This window comes from Planococcus citri, chromosome 1, assembly GCF_950023065.1.
Source record: "Planococcus citri chromosome 1, ihPlaCitr1.1, whole genome shotgun sequence".
NCBI lineage: Eukaryota > Metazoa > Arthropoda > Insecta > Hemiptera > Pseudococcidae > Planococcus > Planococcus citri.
Window position 1 is genome coordinate 29148710 of NC_088677.1, and position 20270 is coordinate 29168979.

The 20270-nt window shown below is 37.3% G+C and overlaps 2 protein-coding genes across 10 annotated transcripts in view; one reads left to right on the forward strand and one right to left on the reverse strand.

Moving 5' to 3' along the window:
• The window catches only part of LOC135831225 (uncharacterized), a 373616-nt gene that overhangs the window by 218971 nt on the left and 134375 nt on the right, over positions 1-20270 (forward strand). The window contains exon 1 of one of the 6 annotated variants that reach the window (XM_065343560.1): positions 7498-7569. The exons of the other annotated variants lie outside the window; for them this stretch is intronic. Within the exon in view, the coding sequence (XP_065199632.1) occupies positions 7532-7569 (38 nt within the window). The 5' untranslated portion in view covers positions 7498-7531. Of the gene's footprint in view, positions 1-7497; positions 7570-20270 lie in introns of those variants that run through there. 6 annotated transcript variants of the gene reach the window in all.
• Positions 779-20181, reverse strand: LOC135831224 (fatty acid synthase-like). 4 transcript variants are annotated; one of them, XM_065343552.1, is made up of 34 exons: positions 19914-20181; positions 19557-19800; positions 19299-19451; positions 17231-17404; positions 16940-17140; positions 16618-16856; positions 16231-16494; positions 15617-15811; positions 15417-15542; positions 15093-15332; positions 14823-15012; positions 14496-14725; positions 14028-14165; positions 12467-12630; positions 12216-12360; positions 11961-12077; positions 11752-11860; positions 11349-11627; positions 11050-11235; positions 10815-10972; positions 10553-10720; positions 6433-6849; positions 6156-6349; positions 5783-6019; positions 5453-5618; positions 3415-3591; positions 3097-3276; positions 2819-3014; positions 2528-2714; positions 2152-2297; positions 1810-2057; positions 1469-1714; positions 1136-1367; positions 779-1048 (listed from the first exon to the last, which is right to left on the reverse strand). In XM_065343552.1, the coding sequence occupies exons 2-34, from the start codon at positions 19735-19737 to the stop codon at positions 873-875; spliced, it is 6459 nt and encodes a 2152-aa protein (XP_065199624.1). In that variant the 5' UTR covers positions 19738-19800; positions 19914-20181; the 3' UTR covers positions 779-872. The 4 variants fall into 4 exon arrangements, with proteins under 4 accessions (XP_065199624.1, XP_065199623.1, XP_065199627.1 ...); XM_065343551.1 differs by having other exon boundaries at positions 10815-10975; positions 19914-20180; XM_065343555.1 differs by lacking the exon at positions 5453-5618 and adding an exon at positions 4977-5097 and having other exon boundaries at positions 19914-20179.

Genomic DNA, 20270 nt, shown 5'->3' on the forward strand with positions numbered 1-20270 from the left:
TAATTGATATTCTTCAACACTCAAATGGGTAATATTTATCACTTAAATGACGTCTATGAATTCGGCCCTGAATTTTCACGATGAAAACAATTCCAGAGTACAGATTTATTTAAAAATAATATGGTATGTAGTTACTTGTGTGTATGTGTAAGCTTTCAAACTTCCATTTTTTTAAAAAACGAAACAAATACGGACGAACATCGTTTAGTATTTGCTACACGTATCGTCAATAAATTCGCTATCGAGGTTCGGGCTTGAGAAAGTATAAACCAAAAATTGCGTACGCGTCCACCGAGAGTAACATCTCGAAATCAGTATACCAAACCCAAAGGGAGAAGCGAGAAGATGGAGAGAAAAACTTTTTATATATCTAGTTTGAGATTACAACCAACAAATGCGCGCCACCAGTTAGTGCATGGCGATGAGTCGCGAACAATGAATTTGATATGGAGAAATAAGCTAAGGGAGTAGGTAGATGGTTTTTATAGTTTTATTTTGCTGTCGTTTATATGCAGAAATATTGGTCTTTTTTGTGTGGTATTCGAATATGCGATGGTTTTATTGTCCCAGAGATGGATATTTTGTCAGATGCTAAATTTTATGACTGATAAGGCTGATAGTGTAGTTGATGGGTGGTTGGATTTGGTTGGAATTATTTTTCTATTATTTTGTGATACCAATTTTATTTGTCTGTTATGTATTTTACATTCCGTTTGAAGATGATTTTTTTGGGGTAGAGGTGGGATGGGGAACAGAATATACGCGAATCAAACATAAGTAGGAAAATAATGAGAGTTTATATTACAACATCTACAGCATTATTATGTGTCTGATTCTAATAGCATTCGAGTACATTGGTAAATTTAAGGAAATCATTTTCCTTTTTCCAATAATGTTGATACTTTGGAAAACGATAACTGCCCAATTTCTTCTGGTAAGCTTTTGACCCCGTATTTGTTCAAAGCTGCTTCTATTTCATTTTTAATCACTGTATCTAAGCCGATATCTCTGAACTTGGTGGAGTATAAAACTTCTGGGTCTCGAACTCCTGAAATTAAAAAGGTTGATTTAATATGTATATCTAGGTATCTGCAGCATGTGAAAATCATACTGATTTTTGTACTTGAGTACTCACCCATCAATTCTGCAATTTCTTCAACCAATTCTTCTTGTTCCTCAGCTACAGATGTGGGACTATTTTGAAGTGTTTTATCAACATTATATACTGAGAGCATTTCGAAAGGTTGGTTCAATAAGTCTGGCATGTTTCGGAATAAAGAATCAGTTTTGATAGCTACGAAATTGTTATTTGAGTTGGATGATTCCGCACTGTATGATTTTTCAATGGGACCTCTGCGTATGATTGTCTGAAAGTGGAAAAAAGTGAATTTGTAAAAAATCAATACATAGAAACCAATATCTCGTGCTTTTGATGTATATTTTTAGGTGTGTAATGAGAGGTACTCACTGCTGGAAGGTTTTCCATTTTTCGTTTCTTATAAATAACTTCCATGGCAGAATTTGCATACGCCGAAGCAGTTTTTCCATTGGTTCCGTAAAGGGCATCAATATCAGAAAATCCGACAAAATATTTCAAATTGGGACACAATTTCCTGGACGCTTGGTCTAAATTTTTGGCAATTTCTGCTTTGGTTTTCCACAACAAGTCGAACTGACCACGGGAACATTCGGCAAATGCGCGATCACATTCAATCTGTAACCAAATAGGTGTTTCATTGGGTAAATTGAACGGATCATTTGAGAAATTGTGTTCAGAAAAAAAGCGTTTTGGGAATTCTAATAACTTACGTAAGCTGCATGGAAAATACCGGCCACTGGAGCCAGTTTATTTGCTTTTTCCACCAGTATTTCTGCGCCAATGGGTGATGCTGCGTCTACATTGCAGAGGGTTACATCTACGCTGGCTTTTTGCCAACGACGTAATGCCAAACACTGGTGACCAGTTACAGGTCGGTATTGGGACAATAAAACAATTTTTGTAGCTCCTCTGCTCACTAGCCAATTGACTATTTGTATACCAAAATCTGTCAGACCACCTGAAAAATGAAAATACATGAACGATTGTTGGTGGAGAAATTTTGGCCTTAATCTTAGTATTGAACTGATAAATGAAATCCTACAGGTACTTACCAGTAACAATGTAAGAATTTAGCGGGTTCAGGAAGGCGCTCGGGTAAGCCTTGACCAGTTTTGTTTTTGGAATGAGTGTTGACCTCGATTCTTCGTCTCTCACTTTGATGATAATTTTACCCACGAATTTTCCAGATTGTGCAACACTGAAGAAAAAGATAGATTATTATGAAAAGTTTGAAAAAAAAAACAGTACGTTTTTGATAATTTTTGCAAAAATGGAACTCGTTTGGACAATTTTTTCAAAAAAAAGTAGGACTTTTTTGTAATTTTTGACGATTAGAAATTATACTTTTCTCGTGTACTTATGAACTGAAGGTTGATGTTTGAATAATTAGTATGTGAGAAGTGTCTTCTACCACGTGAACGTACTTACCGGAAGGCTTCACATATCTGACTGTCTGAGAAGACAACAGTTGCAAGTGGTTTCACTACACCTGATTTAATACCATCGTCGACCAATTGATGTATGCGTTTTCTATCCTGCAGTCCAACATCTCCGACCCATAGAGTTTTATGTGACACCTTATGGAAAGTAATGTTCTTCTCGAGAGCAGTATGCCCTACACATAAATAAGCAAAACACGTTGCATTTGTACGTATAATTATTGAATGTGGCTGGCACATATATGCAACTTTCAAGCAAATGTACATTTGGGTCATCTACCTGCATTTTCATCAAAAGCACTGCCTTTCTCAAATTCGACGAGTCTTCCATTGAATGCTAATGAATCGACGAATAAATTTCTTTTGTGGCAGTTTAGGGTATCGAATATTACGTCTACACCTTTGTAATTGGTTCGTTCCAGCAACTGGCTGTCAAAGGAACTTTCTTCCAGATCTATGAAAGAACTGTCTGCGAGCTACAGAAAACCAAAAGTAATGCACCAAAATAAAAATCAAAAACCAGAAATAAAGAGTCAGGAATAGGCGATTCTTACGTACCTTAGGAAAAGTGTCTCGTAAATATTTCTTTTCGTCGCGATTGTTGAATCCAATGAATACTTGGGCACCAAGTCCTATAGCTACATGGGCACATGACATACACAGGCCCATTATTCCTGCATTTATGTAAATAGATTCTCCTCGTTGTAGGTTAGCTCGAATCACAAGAGCGTAATAAGCCTGTGGTGGGATTTTTAGTATTAGGTACGGTAGATTCTTGTCAGAATTGAACGAATGTAGAGTTCTTGTGCTTATTAGACATGCTGGCTGTAGCCTAGAATGGTGGTTGAGCCTCAGCAGCAATGCTTAATTACTTACCACTGCGTAGATTCGGGGTATGGTGGCAGCTTGCTCCAATGACCAGTTATCAGGAACGTTCCACATGACTGTTTTATCAGCTAGAACGGTAGTGGCAAGCGCTCCACCTCCTACCATACCAAAAACGCGTCTTCCTTTTGAATCACGCCCTGAGTACTCGTGTCCCAAAACAGCACCCTGGGAAGAGATGAGAAAATACCACTTGTAAATATTGAGAAACTGTCGATACAAGTTCAAATAAGGCGGATCACGAAAATAAAGTCGCAGGACTTAGAACCAAATTCAGCAAAAACCTTCACTTTGAAATGAACGTTTTCTGATGCCCCTAGAGGGAAGATTTATGTGCTCTCTAAGAGGGAGTATTTTCGAAAATATCGTTTTTTTTTCGCCCCTGTCGCTACTCAACTTGTTTGGGGGTTAATGTTTAGATGATTTAGAATTGACATAGACTGCTCATTGTGATGAAAGAATTTGAATAAATTCGTGTTTCGAAAATTTTTTCTTCGCAAATATTTTGCAGTAATTATGCTAAAATGTTGAAAAATACCATTCCTGAAATTGGAGAAATATTTTTGAACGCAATTGTGTCAATTTTTCTATCATTGTTGTCAATTTCCAAAAATCTAAAAATGTCCAAAAACTTTTGAACCGAAACAGGTTGGGTAAGCGATAGGAGCGAAAAGTCACGATTTTTTCGAGAGTGTCTCTTTGAGACCCATATCTCTCCTCCAGGGTGCCAGGGGCACCTCCAGAGCTAATATTTTTTCCTGAGTAACTTTCATTTCAAAATGAAGATCTTTGTTGAATTTGGTTACACTCCGTCGACTTTTTTTTCGCGACCCACTCTTACGAGTATGTTCACATTGCATAATGCATATACATTCATGTGTTCAGGGTGTCTGACGGTCCTGCAAGTCCTGCTTTTTTTTCTATCAAGACTTCAAATTGCCGAATTCATTTCTCCTTTTTCTGGAATTTTTAGAGCTTTTTCCTCACTTTTCCCGGGATATTTTGCTTTTATTTTTCCAAATAGGAAACTTATTTTTGAAATTCAAGAAATCCTCAAAGTTCGAATCGAAAAAATTAACTCCTCCCTGCATAAAAAAATTTTTTCCCCCACTTCTGAAAAGAAAAATTTTCAACTTCTTCGTGTATCCCATTATAACTTTCAAAATTCTAATTTTCGGGGGCTTTTGCTCAATGGCTTTGCTCGGACCTGTTTGAAAAAAAATTATTTGTCCAATTTCATCACATTAGCAAAAACCTTGAACTTGATAATAAAATCAAAAATTGAAAAAATGGTTTTAAAAATAATACATTTAACATCCGTTCGCTTGAAAAAAAAATCTTGGAAAAACGAAAAACTTGAATGTAAAATTTTGCCTCGTCCACCTCCTTTCCCCTCTTGAAAAATCCAAAATGTTTAAAAATGGCATGCTAAAAGTCCTATTAAAGTCCTTCGTTTTCATTTTGAAGTTTTGTTAGACACCCTGTTTGTTGATGTAGCGAGATGCGTAGATACTATGATAGAAGTGTATGGCACAGCAAATTTATTTACATACCTGTTTGGTGATGTTGGTATAGTCGTCATAAGGTAACAGACCCAATGCACTTCGAATATCGTGAGCGTATATTGATGAGTAGTATACATGACATAATTCGTGATTTGGCACATTTGATGTTCTAAAATTGGACGTGTTTGAGTAAAACAAAAACCCGTTGTTAAAAAAAATCACAATTTGGTGGCGATGTTTATTTTGGCTGGTGTGAGTGAAATGAACTGGTTGTAATCGACATCGGCGCCACAATGAGACTAGTAAACGCAGCAAATTCAGCAGAAAGTGTAAATTAGTTTCCAAAGCACATGCATAGATGAATAACTCGCCACCATACAGGCACACACTCTCAATTACAACAATATAATGGGTAACTTTGGACACCTATCCTAGTATCTACGCGAAAAACGTTACATCGTCACCATTTAAAGGATACCTATTGGAGAATTGAGCCTGTAACTATAATCTTGAGACCAACACACCTGCTTAAATGCTAAAATACGATTCTTGTGGTAATTGTTGTAGTTGTTGTCGTCATCTTCGTCTGCAGCAAGTAAGCCCAAAGCTGTTGAAACATCTCGATGCGGATATAAAGGGACAAAGTAACAGTGGACTAATGTATCCAAATGACCCAGCTGTCTGTAGCTACTGTAATGGGTGAAAGCGTTGAGAGATGTAATTGGAAGTCGCAATCGTTGATTTTTTTTCAATTTTCAGTTAGGGCGAGGGTGAAGCCTAAGAACATGTCACACTCACACCAGCCACATACTATTACCACAATTTCACCACATGGCAAAAGTACAAAAACTTACTCAATGAGTGGTATTCTTGACTCGATGTAAGCTAAGCTAGAGAAATCGCCAACTTGTCTGGCACCAATGAAGGCATGTTCGCATTCGACCATGGCTGATTGGTGAATTTGGAAATTACGGTATGAGCCCCATTCACCTTTTTGGTGTACGTTGAATATCAAACCGTTGCGCAAATAATCGATGTACGCTAAATCTACGATTGCGTACGGGTGTATTGAATCGTCTGTGTATAGACATCTAAAAATCAAACATATCTGCATGTTAAGGTAATGGCTATAGAAATGCTGCAGAATGTATGAGGTAGCCTAGCTCCATCTGCCTTATATGTAGTTGCAATTACTACCCTACGAGAATGAGTATGTCTACAACTTACTTCAGTCCACGTCCCCACGGTTCTCGACGAATAGATTTCATAAAACCTATCAATCCAGTGATGTCTTCTCCTTGATAAACCAACATGGTGTTCCTACCGTCAATTTGGTGTTTTCGAATGGCCACTTTTACGCTGTCGATCCAATTGAGTTCGTTTCTAAACGCAATCACCATACACGTTTTCCACTTAGGTGTCTGCAACAAAGACGAAATGGCCACCATGTTATTTCAGGTCGCAATACCATCAAATTTTGTGTAAAATTCTGACTTGAACATACCTTTCTTAACAACGTGTACGTGCCGACAGGAGTTTGGAATTTCGCAATCGATCTGAATTGAAAACTGCTCAAATCACCGCTGCTATTTATTTGTGAAGCGGTGTTCTTGTCTTCGAACACGACTAAAAATCCGTCATCGGTCAAAGCGTTCCATAAGCTTTGCAGAGTTTCGTTTACGACACCACTGCTGTTTTTGTGGTGGTCACTGGAGTTGTTGGCTTCGTAGTAACACTCAGAGGGGCAGACGATAAGATTGTAACGTTTGCTCGATTCTCGTAATATTCCATTAATGCCGTTTTGTTCGCTAACTGGAGCGATTGTTACGTTATCAGATGACGTCGTGGAATTGGATAGCTTTTCTTCGAGGTCTTGGACTTTATTGCCATTGTTTCTCGCATCGTAGAGTGTAATTTGAGGCTAAGTGCGTGTAAAAATTATTGAGTCAGCAATTAGATTTATTAACCAACGAATTGGGTCGGTCGTAGTGGCAACTCGTCTTACACCCCCCCCCCCTTCCCCGCTTAGGTCTAGAATTACGATGTAATTGGTCATAATTAATAATTGATACTAGGCTTAAGTTGTATAATTTAGTTAATAAAGTACCCCCACCGCCTGGTGTGGATTGGGGAAAAATTAAAAAAATTGAAAACAAAACGGATTCATATTGTGCATGTGTATCTTATTTTGCAAGATTGAAATTTTTTACCTCCCACCACTAAACTTGAAGTTGTTACCTCGAGTAAGAACAATTTCCTAGGTTTTATTTTTCCTTTTTTAAAAAAATGGTGTTGGTAGCCTTTCCAGTTGAAGGGAGAAAAAATGAAACAATTTCTTCAGAAAATTCCCTGCTCTTCCAAGCCTTATTGGCCTCGTATGTAGTATGGAGCTCCCAAAAGTAAATCGAAATCGTCTACTGATTTTTGTAAATTTCTCATTTCTGTGTCAGAATGAAACTGTATCCCTATTTTTGTTGAATTTCCAGCCCTGAATTTAAATACGTTGATGGAGTATAATTACTGGGTAATCGCATATTGATAAATTGATCTAGAATGTTGTATTTTTCTTTTGTTTCAGGTGAGTACAAATCTTGAAAATCAGAATGATACGAGTAGAATATGTGACCTTATTTCGTAATCAGTAAGTCGTTTTTTTATGCTTTTTGGACGAATTGACGTTCGATTTTAAAACACTAATAATCCTTCGTTCGAATATTTGATCAGTGAAAGTGCGTACTTTACTTATCTTGGAGATTTTTGTTCGAATTTCAAAGAAAAAACTTTAATTCTGCGCTCTCGCTTGTTTGGGAAAAACCAAAGTCCCTTTGTGTGTGTGTTTCTGTTTTCAAAGAAATAACAAAATTCTTATACATAAGTATGAATGGCTCCCGGAAAGAACTGTGAAAACGGTCCCGTGCATGTAGTCTAAATTTTTTAATCTTGAGTCATAATTAAACATAAACAAATTACTAGAATTGTCGAATGTTTTGATGAAATTGTAGGTGTTGTAAGGGTATTTGGAGACAGGAAATTCATCTGAGGAGTCATTTTCATCTCACTAGGGAACCTCATGAAGTGTCCCTTCAGGGATTTGGATGGAAAATGGTCTCAGTAGCCCTTAGCCCAAGTACCACACCTATAAAATTTCAGCTGTCAGTTTTGAGTTAAGCTCTCACAGTAAAATTTTGAATTTTCAAATTTTCAAAAACCGCTACCCCGACGCTCAGGTTTTTTCCACGGCGTTGTCGTGGGAAAATTTTAACGCACGCGCTTGATCAAGGAGCATGTTTTATTTTCCCTTTCAACTACATTTTTCGAAGATTATTCAAATTCTTTATTTTTGATGAAAATTTGAATAATCCTTGAAAGATGTTGTATGAAAAATTTAGTTGAATGAGAAAATTGAAAAAAGTTCCTTGTGCAAGCGCGTCGTCAGCATTTTCCCACGACAACACCGTGCGGAAAAAACCTGAGCGTCGGAGTAGCGATTTTTGAAAATTCGAAATTTTATGTACTTTGGGAGCTGAACTTGGAACTGGCTGCTAAAATGTTAATGGTGTGGTGGCTAGTGGCTACTACTGAGACCGCTTTCCATCCAAATATTCCGACGACACTTCATGAGGTTCTCTGTCAAATCGATCGGAGACTATCCTGCGGGTTGAGAGGGAGAGTTTGACTCAAAAATTGATAATTATTTTACAAAACTATCAATTTGGGTGTCATGATACATAATATTAAGCTGGGTCCAGGTGGTCCAATATATTTGACAAAAAGGGGTATTCGTCAAATATATTGGAAGGGCGTGGACATGCTGATTATACGTACATCAAATCAATTTGAAAACCAATTGAGTTGATTTGATGATTTTCAAGCCCATTCTCAAAATCATCAAATTTTGCTTCAAATCATCTGTGTACTTATTGTGTATTTCATCAGCACGTGTGTAGCTGGTTCAAATTATTTTCATCTTTTGCTTTGAAATACCACAGGAATATCTTGAATCGGAATTACTCCGGCCAGTAGCTAGAAATCTCAATGTAGCACATAGTGGTTCTGATGGAGTTATGGAATCGCGCATGTTTGTGTTTTGTTTTTGTATTTTAGAAGTCACCAAATTTAATAAGTTTACGTAGCTGTCCTCGTCCATTCCATTCGTAAGTAATTACGAAAGTCGTTTGGTTCTTCTCGCAGTTAATCGATTATCCTCATTCCTCATGTGAGATAGTTCCGCACGGATTTCATGAAGCCACTTTTTAACCCACATTCTCCTGGCAAGCCTACCGCAAACTTTTTTCAGTCGAATGATTAGGAGTCCCATACTTAAGCATTAACATATCGTCATCCATTATAATAATTAATTAAATTAATTTTAAATTGTAAGCAATTTTAAAGAAAAATTAGAAAAATTCAATAATATTATCAAGGTGACAGAAAACTTGATAAAGTGGTGCTGATAACAAAATTGGATGTCTCGTCGTACCAATTTATTTGACAAATCCGATTTGTCAAATACATATATTGGACTGTCTGGACCCAACTTTATGTTTTTTGACCTCTCGAATCAGTTTCTGAAATTGTTTTGCCCAAAAAATGTAGATTGTGCTGGATTCGATGGACTTGAACGGTTTTTTCCGTAGATGGTTTTTTTTCGAAGTCGTTTTTTCAAGACTTTGAGTATGTTCGTTTTTTTGAAAAATCAATGGTGTATTATCTTGTAGTCCTCGTCGAGACGAATCCAGAGATACCAATATTTTAATTTTGAAAAATTTGGACCCAATTACTCTGTTTCTTCCGTGTCCCCTTCATATGTATTTCCGTTGAAAAATTGGGATAAAAACTGGCGTTTTGATATTATAAATAAAACATTCTCCAAAAATGTTGCACCCCTGTTTTGCTCGAATAAGACCACGTATTCTTCTTGAATTCAAGTTCAATTGGTATTTTTTTTATTCAAGAATCAATGTGCGTGAATTTTGTTTTTTGAGAAAGGGTAGGAGGCTTCAACTTTGTAAATTTGGGGAAGAAAAAGTCCGAATGAATTTGATAGATTTAATTTTGCCAATGTGGTAACTGCTCTCGAGTTTTTTAGGTTCAATGTCGTGTAATTATTTTGAAAAATCGAATCAGGCCAATCCCTGAGGGCGGGCGGACATGATATAAAGGCCAACAAATGGCACGAAAAAAAATAAGAAACACGAATTTTTCATTTTGGTCACTAACATGGCCAGAAAATTTTTCTTCATAAACCTGACGAAAAAATCCATTTTTTTAGAATTAGATATAAGAGCACTCTCGACTCTCAGTCCACATTTTGGACGTGAAAGAGAACTAAAATTAGCATACGAGTTGATTTTACTCATGAATGGACCCAACTGATGTGTTAAAACTAAAAAGTTCACAATTGCAAAAATAATTTCCGATATGTACTTCAATTTTTTCGCGTTTGTTAATGGACTCTTGTAAGCTGAAAATTTCATGAGATAGTTTTCTCACCAGAGGCAACAACTTCTGAAGATGAGGACCAAAAAATTGGTAAAAAGATTCTACAAAGTGCGAACAGTCACCCCCCCCCCCCCCCCAGTCCCTATAGTTATAGGGGAATAGAAGCGTAACATCAGTCTTACCACAACATACGGTTCAATTTTAGCGGTTTGCAGAATATGTGGACTGGCGAATCGCTCACCACTACCGGTCACAATTTCAGCAATATCGACGACGTCTTGTTCTACGCAGCTAATATTCTCAAAGGCCAATTGGGTGCACATTGACACTGCTTCGGATGGCGTGAATATCTGCAAATTCGTCGCAATGCGCCATCAATCAACTCATAGGTTCTTACTAGTTAGTTGCACGAATTTCGATGCTGTGTTGTTGACACCAGTTTACCTTATTGGAAAAATGCGGAACAAAAGTCGAATGTAAAATTATCGGTTGTTCACGATGCTTGTTTGATCTGACGGACACGAGCGTAGATTTAACTCCGCTAATCTCGATACCACCGGATACGATTATATTAGCCGAGGGCGAAAATTTAACCCCTACACCTGCTAAAACAATCATCCAACTCTTGAAGTTCGATAAATAGGTCTACGCTCCTCGATGAGTATAGTTTCGGCTTTACCTGATTTATTGCTAACGTTGCCATTCTGTTGCATTTCTTGTTCGTGTTTTTTAGCATCTAAAACGATTCGTTGTATGTGGTCAATGGCGTAATGCTGCTGTTTGTCGATGCCGAGCAGGTGCAATTGTAGCATCGCTTCCACAAATGTGATCCAATTGTTTGACCATGCGATTTTACCATTTTCGCCTAAAAATTGGGTATTTAATGTAATTGATGATACAACCATATCAGAAGGTATGAGATTGGTAGACATCTGATTGTGAAACTTATCTATAGGTATTTTATGTGTATCTGTTTACCATTATTGTCTACGTATAATAATTGTTTGAATTCCTTCGAATACGAATATCCCTTGGCATGAAGATCTTGATAAATGTCGCTAGATTTTAAAGGCAAATATGAGTTGTCGCTGCGTATCGACGATGATGACGATGTTGTCGATGCAAGTTGCGCACTAACGAATTCCTCATCGATGTTATTAGGGCTCTTAACAATAGCACGCGCAACCACTTGTCCATTTTCTCTGATTTCGCAACTGCCACTCTGCTCCAGCAGATTAACAACGAATTTTAAAGGTTCTGAAAAAAAAAGAAAATCATCCAGTTGCATGTGGGAGGCCATGCGTAGTGAGAAAACAATTTTGGAATATTTATGGTGGATTGACAGATTTGCCAGACCATCAACCTTAGAGTAGATACGTACCCTTTTTGGATAAGGTGCGCTTGGCTATCAGTTGGAAATTCTCTATAACCAAGGGCACGTCATATACGCGACTGTATTTCATTTTGGCAACAGCTTCCCAAATTAAACACTGTCAATAGACGCACAAAAAGTGGTTACGATTTGTAAATGCTTAGGGTTATCAGTACATAGATGTTAATGGTGGGAATGTAGATCCATTTTTTACCTACCAGATAAGCTGCAACTGGAAAAGTGGCACAGTCGTCGTATACACATTTCGTCAAATATTTATACTCAGCTTTGCCTACATCTACGTCTACTTCTACTTCTCCGTGACCACACGCTGGCTGCAAAAACCATTCAAGAAGATGTGTCGCAGTAATAATGATTAATAATACATTATAAATTGAAGTACCTGCACCCATTGATTGGGGAGTGGGGTAAAAGAGATATGAGTAGATGGATATAAATGTATTTATACCAACCTTGGTTAAAAATGAAACCAAGAACCATTTGGTCGAATGATCCCACTTGATCATCGATTGTATCATGGGAGTTTTTCTCGATACTGGAAAGCTTATCGATGGGTACAAGTTGCTAAATTTTGGCTGCAATCCGGCGTTATATAATCTACCGAAGTATACCAAAAGCAATGAAACACAATGCAAAATACATATTAGTTCAGTATTCCTGTACTTGCTAGGCGCCAGTGAATTGTTATAAAGGTTAACGTTACCTTCCGATGTTGGTTAATAAATCAGTTATAGTAGACTGATTACGTCTCAGCAATCCTATATGACTGCATTTTGAATTCAAACTACCCTTCAATATAGACTGCAATAAGGCATGCGGTGCTACTTCGATGACGACCGCATTATCAGGTACATATGTTAAAGCTTTCTGTAAATTTATTAATCATATTTTTTGTATCATAAATCGATGAATTAGTGATTCACCTTTGGTCATATGTAGGCCGCAAAGACGGCAAAATAAATTGAATAAATATTTGGTTAGAAGACGTTTCAGTTCGAGGTTTTCTCTCAATGGAAGTTTGGTCTTCCGTGTGTAGGTTTCAGACATCCTTTTTTTGGTTTGATTGAGCTAAGGTTTCTGATTTTTTGTTTTTGATTTCAATTGTAAGTATTGTAGCTGTAAACGTGAGAACAGATCTCTTGTTTTTAGTGATTTTATGCAATTTTTACACTCATTTTCAGCTCTTATGCAATTTTTGGCAAATTTTGTTCCTTATATTTTTTTTGTTTGAAATTTCTTCAATTTTGGCGCATAATCTAATTTTACTTCTTTTTTTTTTGGAATTTCAGCAACGTTTCATAACTTTGATGCATTTTTCAAATTTCACCGATATTTTGTCAGGTTTTTTTTTGTAATTTCTTCAATTTTGATGCCTTTTTGAGTATTTTTACATTTGTATTTGGGACAATAGCAGAGTGTCTGTCTACCGGCACGAAAATAGCACGAAAGCACGAAAAAGGCGAGAATTTATTTTTATCTGTTCTGAACTTCTTGAATTATAAATTTCCAAAAGCTTTTGCCATCTCTTCGCTCGAGCTATTTTTCTTTTTTTTTGTTTCCCAACTTAAAATCTAAAAAAATTTTACAGCGTAAAATGTGAGAAAATAATGGGAAAATTTGCAATTTTGTGCAACTTTTTCACAACTTTAGCAACCAACTTTTGGAGTCAACATTTTTTGAGAATTCAGCAGTTGGTTGTTGAAACAAAATTTCAAATTTAATTGTGCTTCGGTTGTCTCGGATTTTTCGTCATAATTTTACAACAAAAATACCAAAAAAAAAAAACTTTCAAAATAATTTATAAGTTTTTGTTTGATCTTGCTTTGCGCGGGCCACTTGGCTTCTTTTTTAAATTTTTTGGAGGATAATTGTTCAAAAACGATGTGAGAGTTTCACGAAATCTTGGGCAAGGGAAAATGGAAATTTTGCAGGGTATTGTATTGCATTTTTTTTAATTTTAAAAGTAACTCAGAAATCACAAAAATGTCTTCACTCTGGATTTCAATGAAGTACTTGTACGAACCATTGAAAGTTGCGTGAAATTTGTTGACAGTTCTCTCGTTTTTTCGAATAAAATATTATAATGGAACGGGAGGAGCGGAAAGAAGGGGGTAGATCTTGAAAAAAATCATCTGACAATATCCTGAGAACGCTCTGACCACATCCTACATTACCTATTCTGTATTCACTTCCAGTGCCTAATTATAACAGTAGATGAACGAAGGAAAGAAGAATAAAGTTATCAAAAATGGAATGTTTCTTACGTTGAAATAAACTGGCGACAGTAAATTATTCAGATGATATTCAACGGAAGAATATTGCGCCGAAGGTGTATTCCACATAGAATCCGGAATCGAGGTGCTGATCCATCGTTTACTTCGTGGTTTCGCATTCGTGATGATCTAACACACGAGCAGTGAGTGAATGAATACATGCAACGTTAGGTTAGGTTAGGTACGTATAAATTTGTAAATACGTGGAACTGAGGTCCGCTGACACCGTCTTCCCCTTCCCCCTTCTCAAAAAACCTCGTATTTCGGTTAGCAGCTACTCGAATTTTACTCTGGGAAATATTTTTCGGTCGTAAAAACCAATTTGAAATTATTTAAACTGTCCATGAAGGGTGGTGAGTGCAGAAACACAAAATTTTTAAAGATCCTCATTTTGAATTATGATAGGCTTTTTGAGGGGAAAGATGGGTGTGCGCCTGTGCGGCTCATTGCCCGACCGACCTTTTCCAGTTGAGGTTTGAAAATAGCGGCCGCTTCGGCAATATATTGCGAGTGAAACGCGTATCCTGAGCTGTTGACCTGGCGAGCGAAAATTCCTTGACTTTGCAATTTTTCAACAAACGAGTTGATCGAAACCAATGGACCGGATATGGTAACGTTATCGGCGCTATTGTGGCAAGCTACGCTTATGTCGCCTGGTAATTGGCTGCGTATATCATCGTACGACAAACCTTAACACATAATAAATATTTTTTCGAAATAGAAAAGCTGCCATAGTTCGCCTGTGAATAGCTTAGCTGCTGCTAAGGGTATACTCAGTGTGCTTACCAATTGCGGCCATGGCTCCAGGCGCGATATTACTCATCAATAAACTTTTACCTCTCCAGTACGTGGCAAGTACGGTTTGTTCTAAGCTCAACGTATCGTCGGCGTAAGCGCAAGCCAGTTCTCCGATAGAATGGCCGATCATCAAGTCCGGCTCGATGTTCAGTAGTCGCAAGATATTCACTAATGCGATCTGTAAACACAAAGATGACGCAAATTAGCCAAAGTGAGAAATGGTATCTGGTTCTCTACGATCAATGCCAGACGACTAACCTGAGTACAAGTGATTCCGACGAATGAATTCAATACGTTGGAATAAACATTGCTGTCGTTGGAAGAAAGCACTGCGTACAAGTCGAACTGCACTTTTTCCAATACTCGGCTGCATTCGTCGATGGTTTGACGAAAGACGGGAGTTTGCAGCAGATCTCGGCACATTCCAGCCCACTGACTACCCATTCCGGAGAAAATGAAACAAATCGGGCGTTTTTCTTCCTGTCCAGCGATGTATGTCTGGGAGAAGAGTGACAAAAAGAGGGAAGTTTTAGACTACATCAATGCAAGATGCGAATTATGTGCATTGTGCAATCTACTAACCGAAACTTCGGTGATGGTTTCACGGCCAAAAACGGAAAATGCTCTGTAGTTGTAGTGTTGAATGTGTTGACTAAATATGTTGTTGATTAAAGCGCATAACTCGTTGTCCGAATGTACATTCTCGATCTGCGGATTCAAACAGATGCCCATCGGTCATACGTACTATAGTACAAAATGCTGACATGCATTGTGATACGCACTTGGTCGAGTAAATCTCGAACTGTTTGTTCGGTTCTGCCGGACACTGCTACAATTCTGGGCAGCGTTATTTTGTCACCATCCAAAGTTTTCTCTTTAAGGTTACGTTTGAGAACGAGATGAGCATTGGTGCCGCCAATACCGAACGAATTGATGGCTGCATACTCGCCATTCCATACAGTTAGTTTATCCACGATCTGCAACAGTATTACCATCCATGTGGAATAGGTATCAGATTTCTGAGAATGTTACTTGCCTTTTCCCAGAGAGTTCAATTTTTTTATCATGATCACTGATCAGAATAAAGGCCCGAGAGACATTTAGTCTTCGTTAATGTGGGTCATAATTTGATTTTTTTTTTTGAAAAATTGGAGGGAGAAGCCTCAAAAGACTGCAAGAAGAATTTCAGAACCTTGACTTGAACCATCACTTCTTTACCGGGGTACAAATTTTATAGTTTTCAAGGAAATTTTTAAAAACATAGTTTTTTTTGTGAAAAACAACTTCTGATATGCAGATAGGTAAGATGCACTCATTCCCTTGTGAAGGAGAACAGACGGCGACAGGGTGTTTCATTGATCCTGCCATGTTTCTTACCAATCATGTATGTACTTACCCTTAAACGACCATCTTTCAAAGCAGGTACTTTCGGATTGGGAGTTTTGAAATGCAAATTGGGTGGCAAAATTCCATTCTCCATGGCTAGCAGTGTTTTGATGACGGATACCAGTCCACCAACTGGTTCACTGCATCCGACATTCGATTTCACTGATCCTACCAGCAGCGGTTCTCGTCGTCGCTGCTGTAATTGTTGTCTTTCGTCAGCGTCATTTGGGCAAAACACGCTTGCGATTCCGTTCAGTTCTTCTTTATCACCGTGCTACCAAAGTAAATGATAAAAATGCAAGCATACATATTATAGTACAATACTAGGTCTCCATCGTCCAGTGATGCTAGTAAGTGAAGTCAACGACTAGGTACTTTATACTCGTTAGATACCTACCACGGTGGAATAGCCATGAGCTTCTACAAAAGACACTTGTTGCGGATCCAAATTGAAACTTTGATACGCGTGTTGGTATAGTTCAATTTGCGAAGACCTGCTGATGGCATCGCATCCGTCTTCTTTGTATCCGTCACAATTTGCGTCCACAGCCGCCACATAACCGTATACTCTGTGGGCGTCGCTAGCTCTTTGCAAATACACCGCTACCGCCGCTTCGCTTCTAGCGTATCCGTCCGCTGTAACGTAACGTAACCAATCACCAATGCATATAGGAATAGGTAAAGATATGAGAGAAAATGGCGGTAAATAGGTATGTTACCATCAGCGTCGAACGTTTTGCACTTTCCGGACGGCGAAAGCATGTTTAGCTTTTTGAACATGACGTTGAAATGAGGATTCAACACTAAATTGACGCCAGCCACGATCACCCCGTCTACCATGCCGCATTTTAACATATGGTAGGCTTGCTGGATCCCCAAAAGGCCGCTCGACGACTGCGAATCCATCGTGTAACTTGGTCCTATAAAATTTCACACATGTCTGTCCATATTAGAAACGTGCATTGTGAAGTTATTCCAGCTCGTAGACAAATTATTGCTATATTTCCAACCTCTTAAATCCATGGAAAACGATATTCTGTTCGAGTACATGGTTCGAGTGCAACCAAGAAATTCGTATCCATTAACGCGATCTGGATCTGCAGACCACCAATCTGCCGCTTCGTTCGAGGATACCACTACGACGACACCAGTTTCCGAACCTCGTAAGGCAGTGGGACATTGTCCTGCAAATAGCCGAAAAATTTAGAAATTATTTTCGTACAGACGTTGATTAGTATCGACTGAGTTGGATTAGATTGTGCCATATTGCAGAGTTTTGAAAGGAGCAAAAAAATTTTTTCAATTTTGCCTGTCTTGAAAATTGAAGGAACTGTGATTGAAATTTTTGAAAAGCTGCACCACCTTTAAATCTTGACATGGGTGATTAGGATTTTGAAATTTTATGATTTGAGTGTCTTCAATTTTGAGTTGAGGCAAGATAAATCAGCTCAATGACATTAAATGTTCCAAAGTACTGGTTTTCATGCATTTAAAACTTCGAAATATGCATATAAAACATGCATTTATTTTAGCAAAAATACGTCAGAGTGCATTTATGCTGCTGAATACGAGTAATATGCGAAATATGCAAAATCAGTGTGGGTATCATTGAAAATAATTTTTCGAGTAGGGTAACGTACTAATTCGCTTATTTTTGGGGTTATTTATTTATTTTCTCTTTGAATTTGCACAAACTCAAGATATTCAAGTGAATTGAACAAAAGAACAATTGAAAATGGACCATTTTTTCGAAGAAATTAAAAAAAATAGAAAGATGAATTTCAATAATTTTTCCCCCCGAATTTTGGGCATTTTTTTAATATTTATATATTTTTTGCATCTACTTATTACTGCTTTTTGATGGTAGAGTTTGGTCAAAATTTGGAAAATCTGCATAAAAACAGAAAATGGGCGAAATATGCCTAAATATACATCTAACAAGTCTATAAAGTTGTACAAGTTGAGCAGAGGCTTGATTTTTTTTTCAAAATTTCTATCAATTGTAGCTCCTTGAATTTTGAAGACGAACTAAAATTAAGGTCCTTTTTTTGTGCTCCTTTCAAAACTCGGCTACATGGCTCAATCAGATCCAGTTTTGCACATGAAAAATCGAATCTTGAGATATTACGAAGGTTCATAAGGTAGTCGATTTCATTTTTGATGGCCATTTGAACCACAAAACCTAAAATACAAATTCATAAGGGAAGGTGAAAATTGAAAATTATCAAAAAATACGATATGAGTATCGAATCAGGGGTTTTTGAGAAGGCAGAATTCATTTTTGATGGTCACTTTATCTTGAAACTCAAAAGCAAACAGCGCGAGGTACGAAAATTATTAAAATGATGAAATCATAAAATGAAGGGTTTTGAGGATGCAGAATTCATTTTTGAAAGTCATTTGACTCTAAATCCTAAAATTGGCTCCAAAAAGGGCAAGTGTACAATTGGAAATTTTCAAAAAAATGTACTCAATATGTACATAATTATAGGATGTAGGTACTTATCACATAAAAATGAATCGTTTTGAGGAGTAGAATATTTTTTTTGAAGATGATTTGACCTCAAATCTCTGAATGAGCTGCAAAGGGAAGGTTAAAAATCCGAGTTTTCGTAAAAATTAAAATTGACTTTGAAATGTCTTCAAATGAGATTGATGATGAGCTATTATGCATTCTCGAAACTGAAGTCATTATCTTCGTTAATTTTTCAAAGTATATCTTCTGCCCATTTTAGCTGGATTACATTTTTGGCCCACGGGACAGACGATGAAATTAAAATTAACGTCGTCAAAAACTTACCTATTATTCGATACCTACCTGTAAGTATGTAGGCTTTTTTAGCATTTCATATTCATAGTTCATTTTCAAGGATAACTCCCTCTACCCCTCCCCAAATTTTTTTCGAAAAGGAGAAAAAAATGAAAATTGGAAGTGAAAGTAGGTACATGCTTGGTATTGTTTTTTTTCGCTTCATTTGCATAATTTTAAAGAATTGTTTCCATGTCCGACCGAATTTTTCATCTGGATCATTATTCATTGAGCTCCGTAGTCCACACTTTCCACACTTATATCATTACCTGCATCTAAAACCGCTTCGAACGAAGTCTCCAATAACGTTCTCACAATTGGATCAGTTCTTTCAGCTAATTTCGGATGAGCTCCGAAAAAAGGAGCGTCAAAATTACGTAAATCTTTCATGAAGCCCATACTGGAGTACGTTTCGAGATAGTCTGAAAAATGTGATCGCAAAAATTTGAATGGGCCGACAGATTAGAATGATATGTACTTTCTACTTACCTAGCCAAATATCTCGAATAAGCTTGTCAACTACTCACCTTTCGGCCATCTTGAATTATTATCTTTTACAAGATCGATGCCGCTGAACAGTTTTTGTTGAAATTCTTCGATGGTATCGCATTCGGGAAAACGTCCCGATATTCCAGAAATCACTACTTCATCTTGCAGTATAGTTTTCGGACCGCTGCCAATACTGGGGCTGTTGTTATCGCAAACCATTTTGTCAAATTATTTTTTGCTCCTCTACTTTTTCCGGTACTGTTGCTCGTTTTCTTTTTCTCTCTATTTCCAGCGATATACAAAAAATTTGTTTGAAAATACTTATTCAATACTAGATATCCAAGCCAAGTAACCTGATAACCTAGCCTCACATACGCTTAGTATTATCTACTTACCACCACTTAGAGCTCGTTCTAAACCCAAAACTAATTCGAAATTGAAAAATGACGCACTCGCGCAACTTTTGTAGCAACACAGTCAGGTACCGAAAGAAGCGAAGCGTCAAGATTAGCTATAAACTTGGTTTTCACACGTATTCGGATGTTCTGTCAACAAATCTACCGTCGATACTGATTTTTAGCAACCCCGTAACTATCAATTTTCAAATGAGAACAAATAAAAAATAACACCTCGATGTACTCGCACATCTGATTTACGATAGCTTAATCAAATTGACCTTTCAAGTTGCGCCAGCTTCGGATGATATACCGCGACAGTGCAGTGGATTCAAATTTTTTTCAATGTCTGATAAT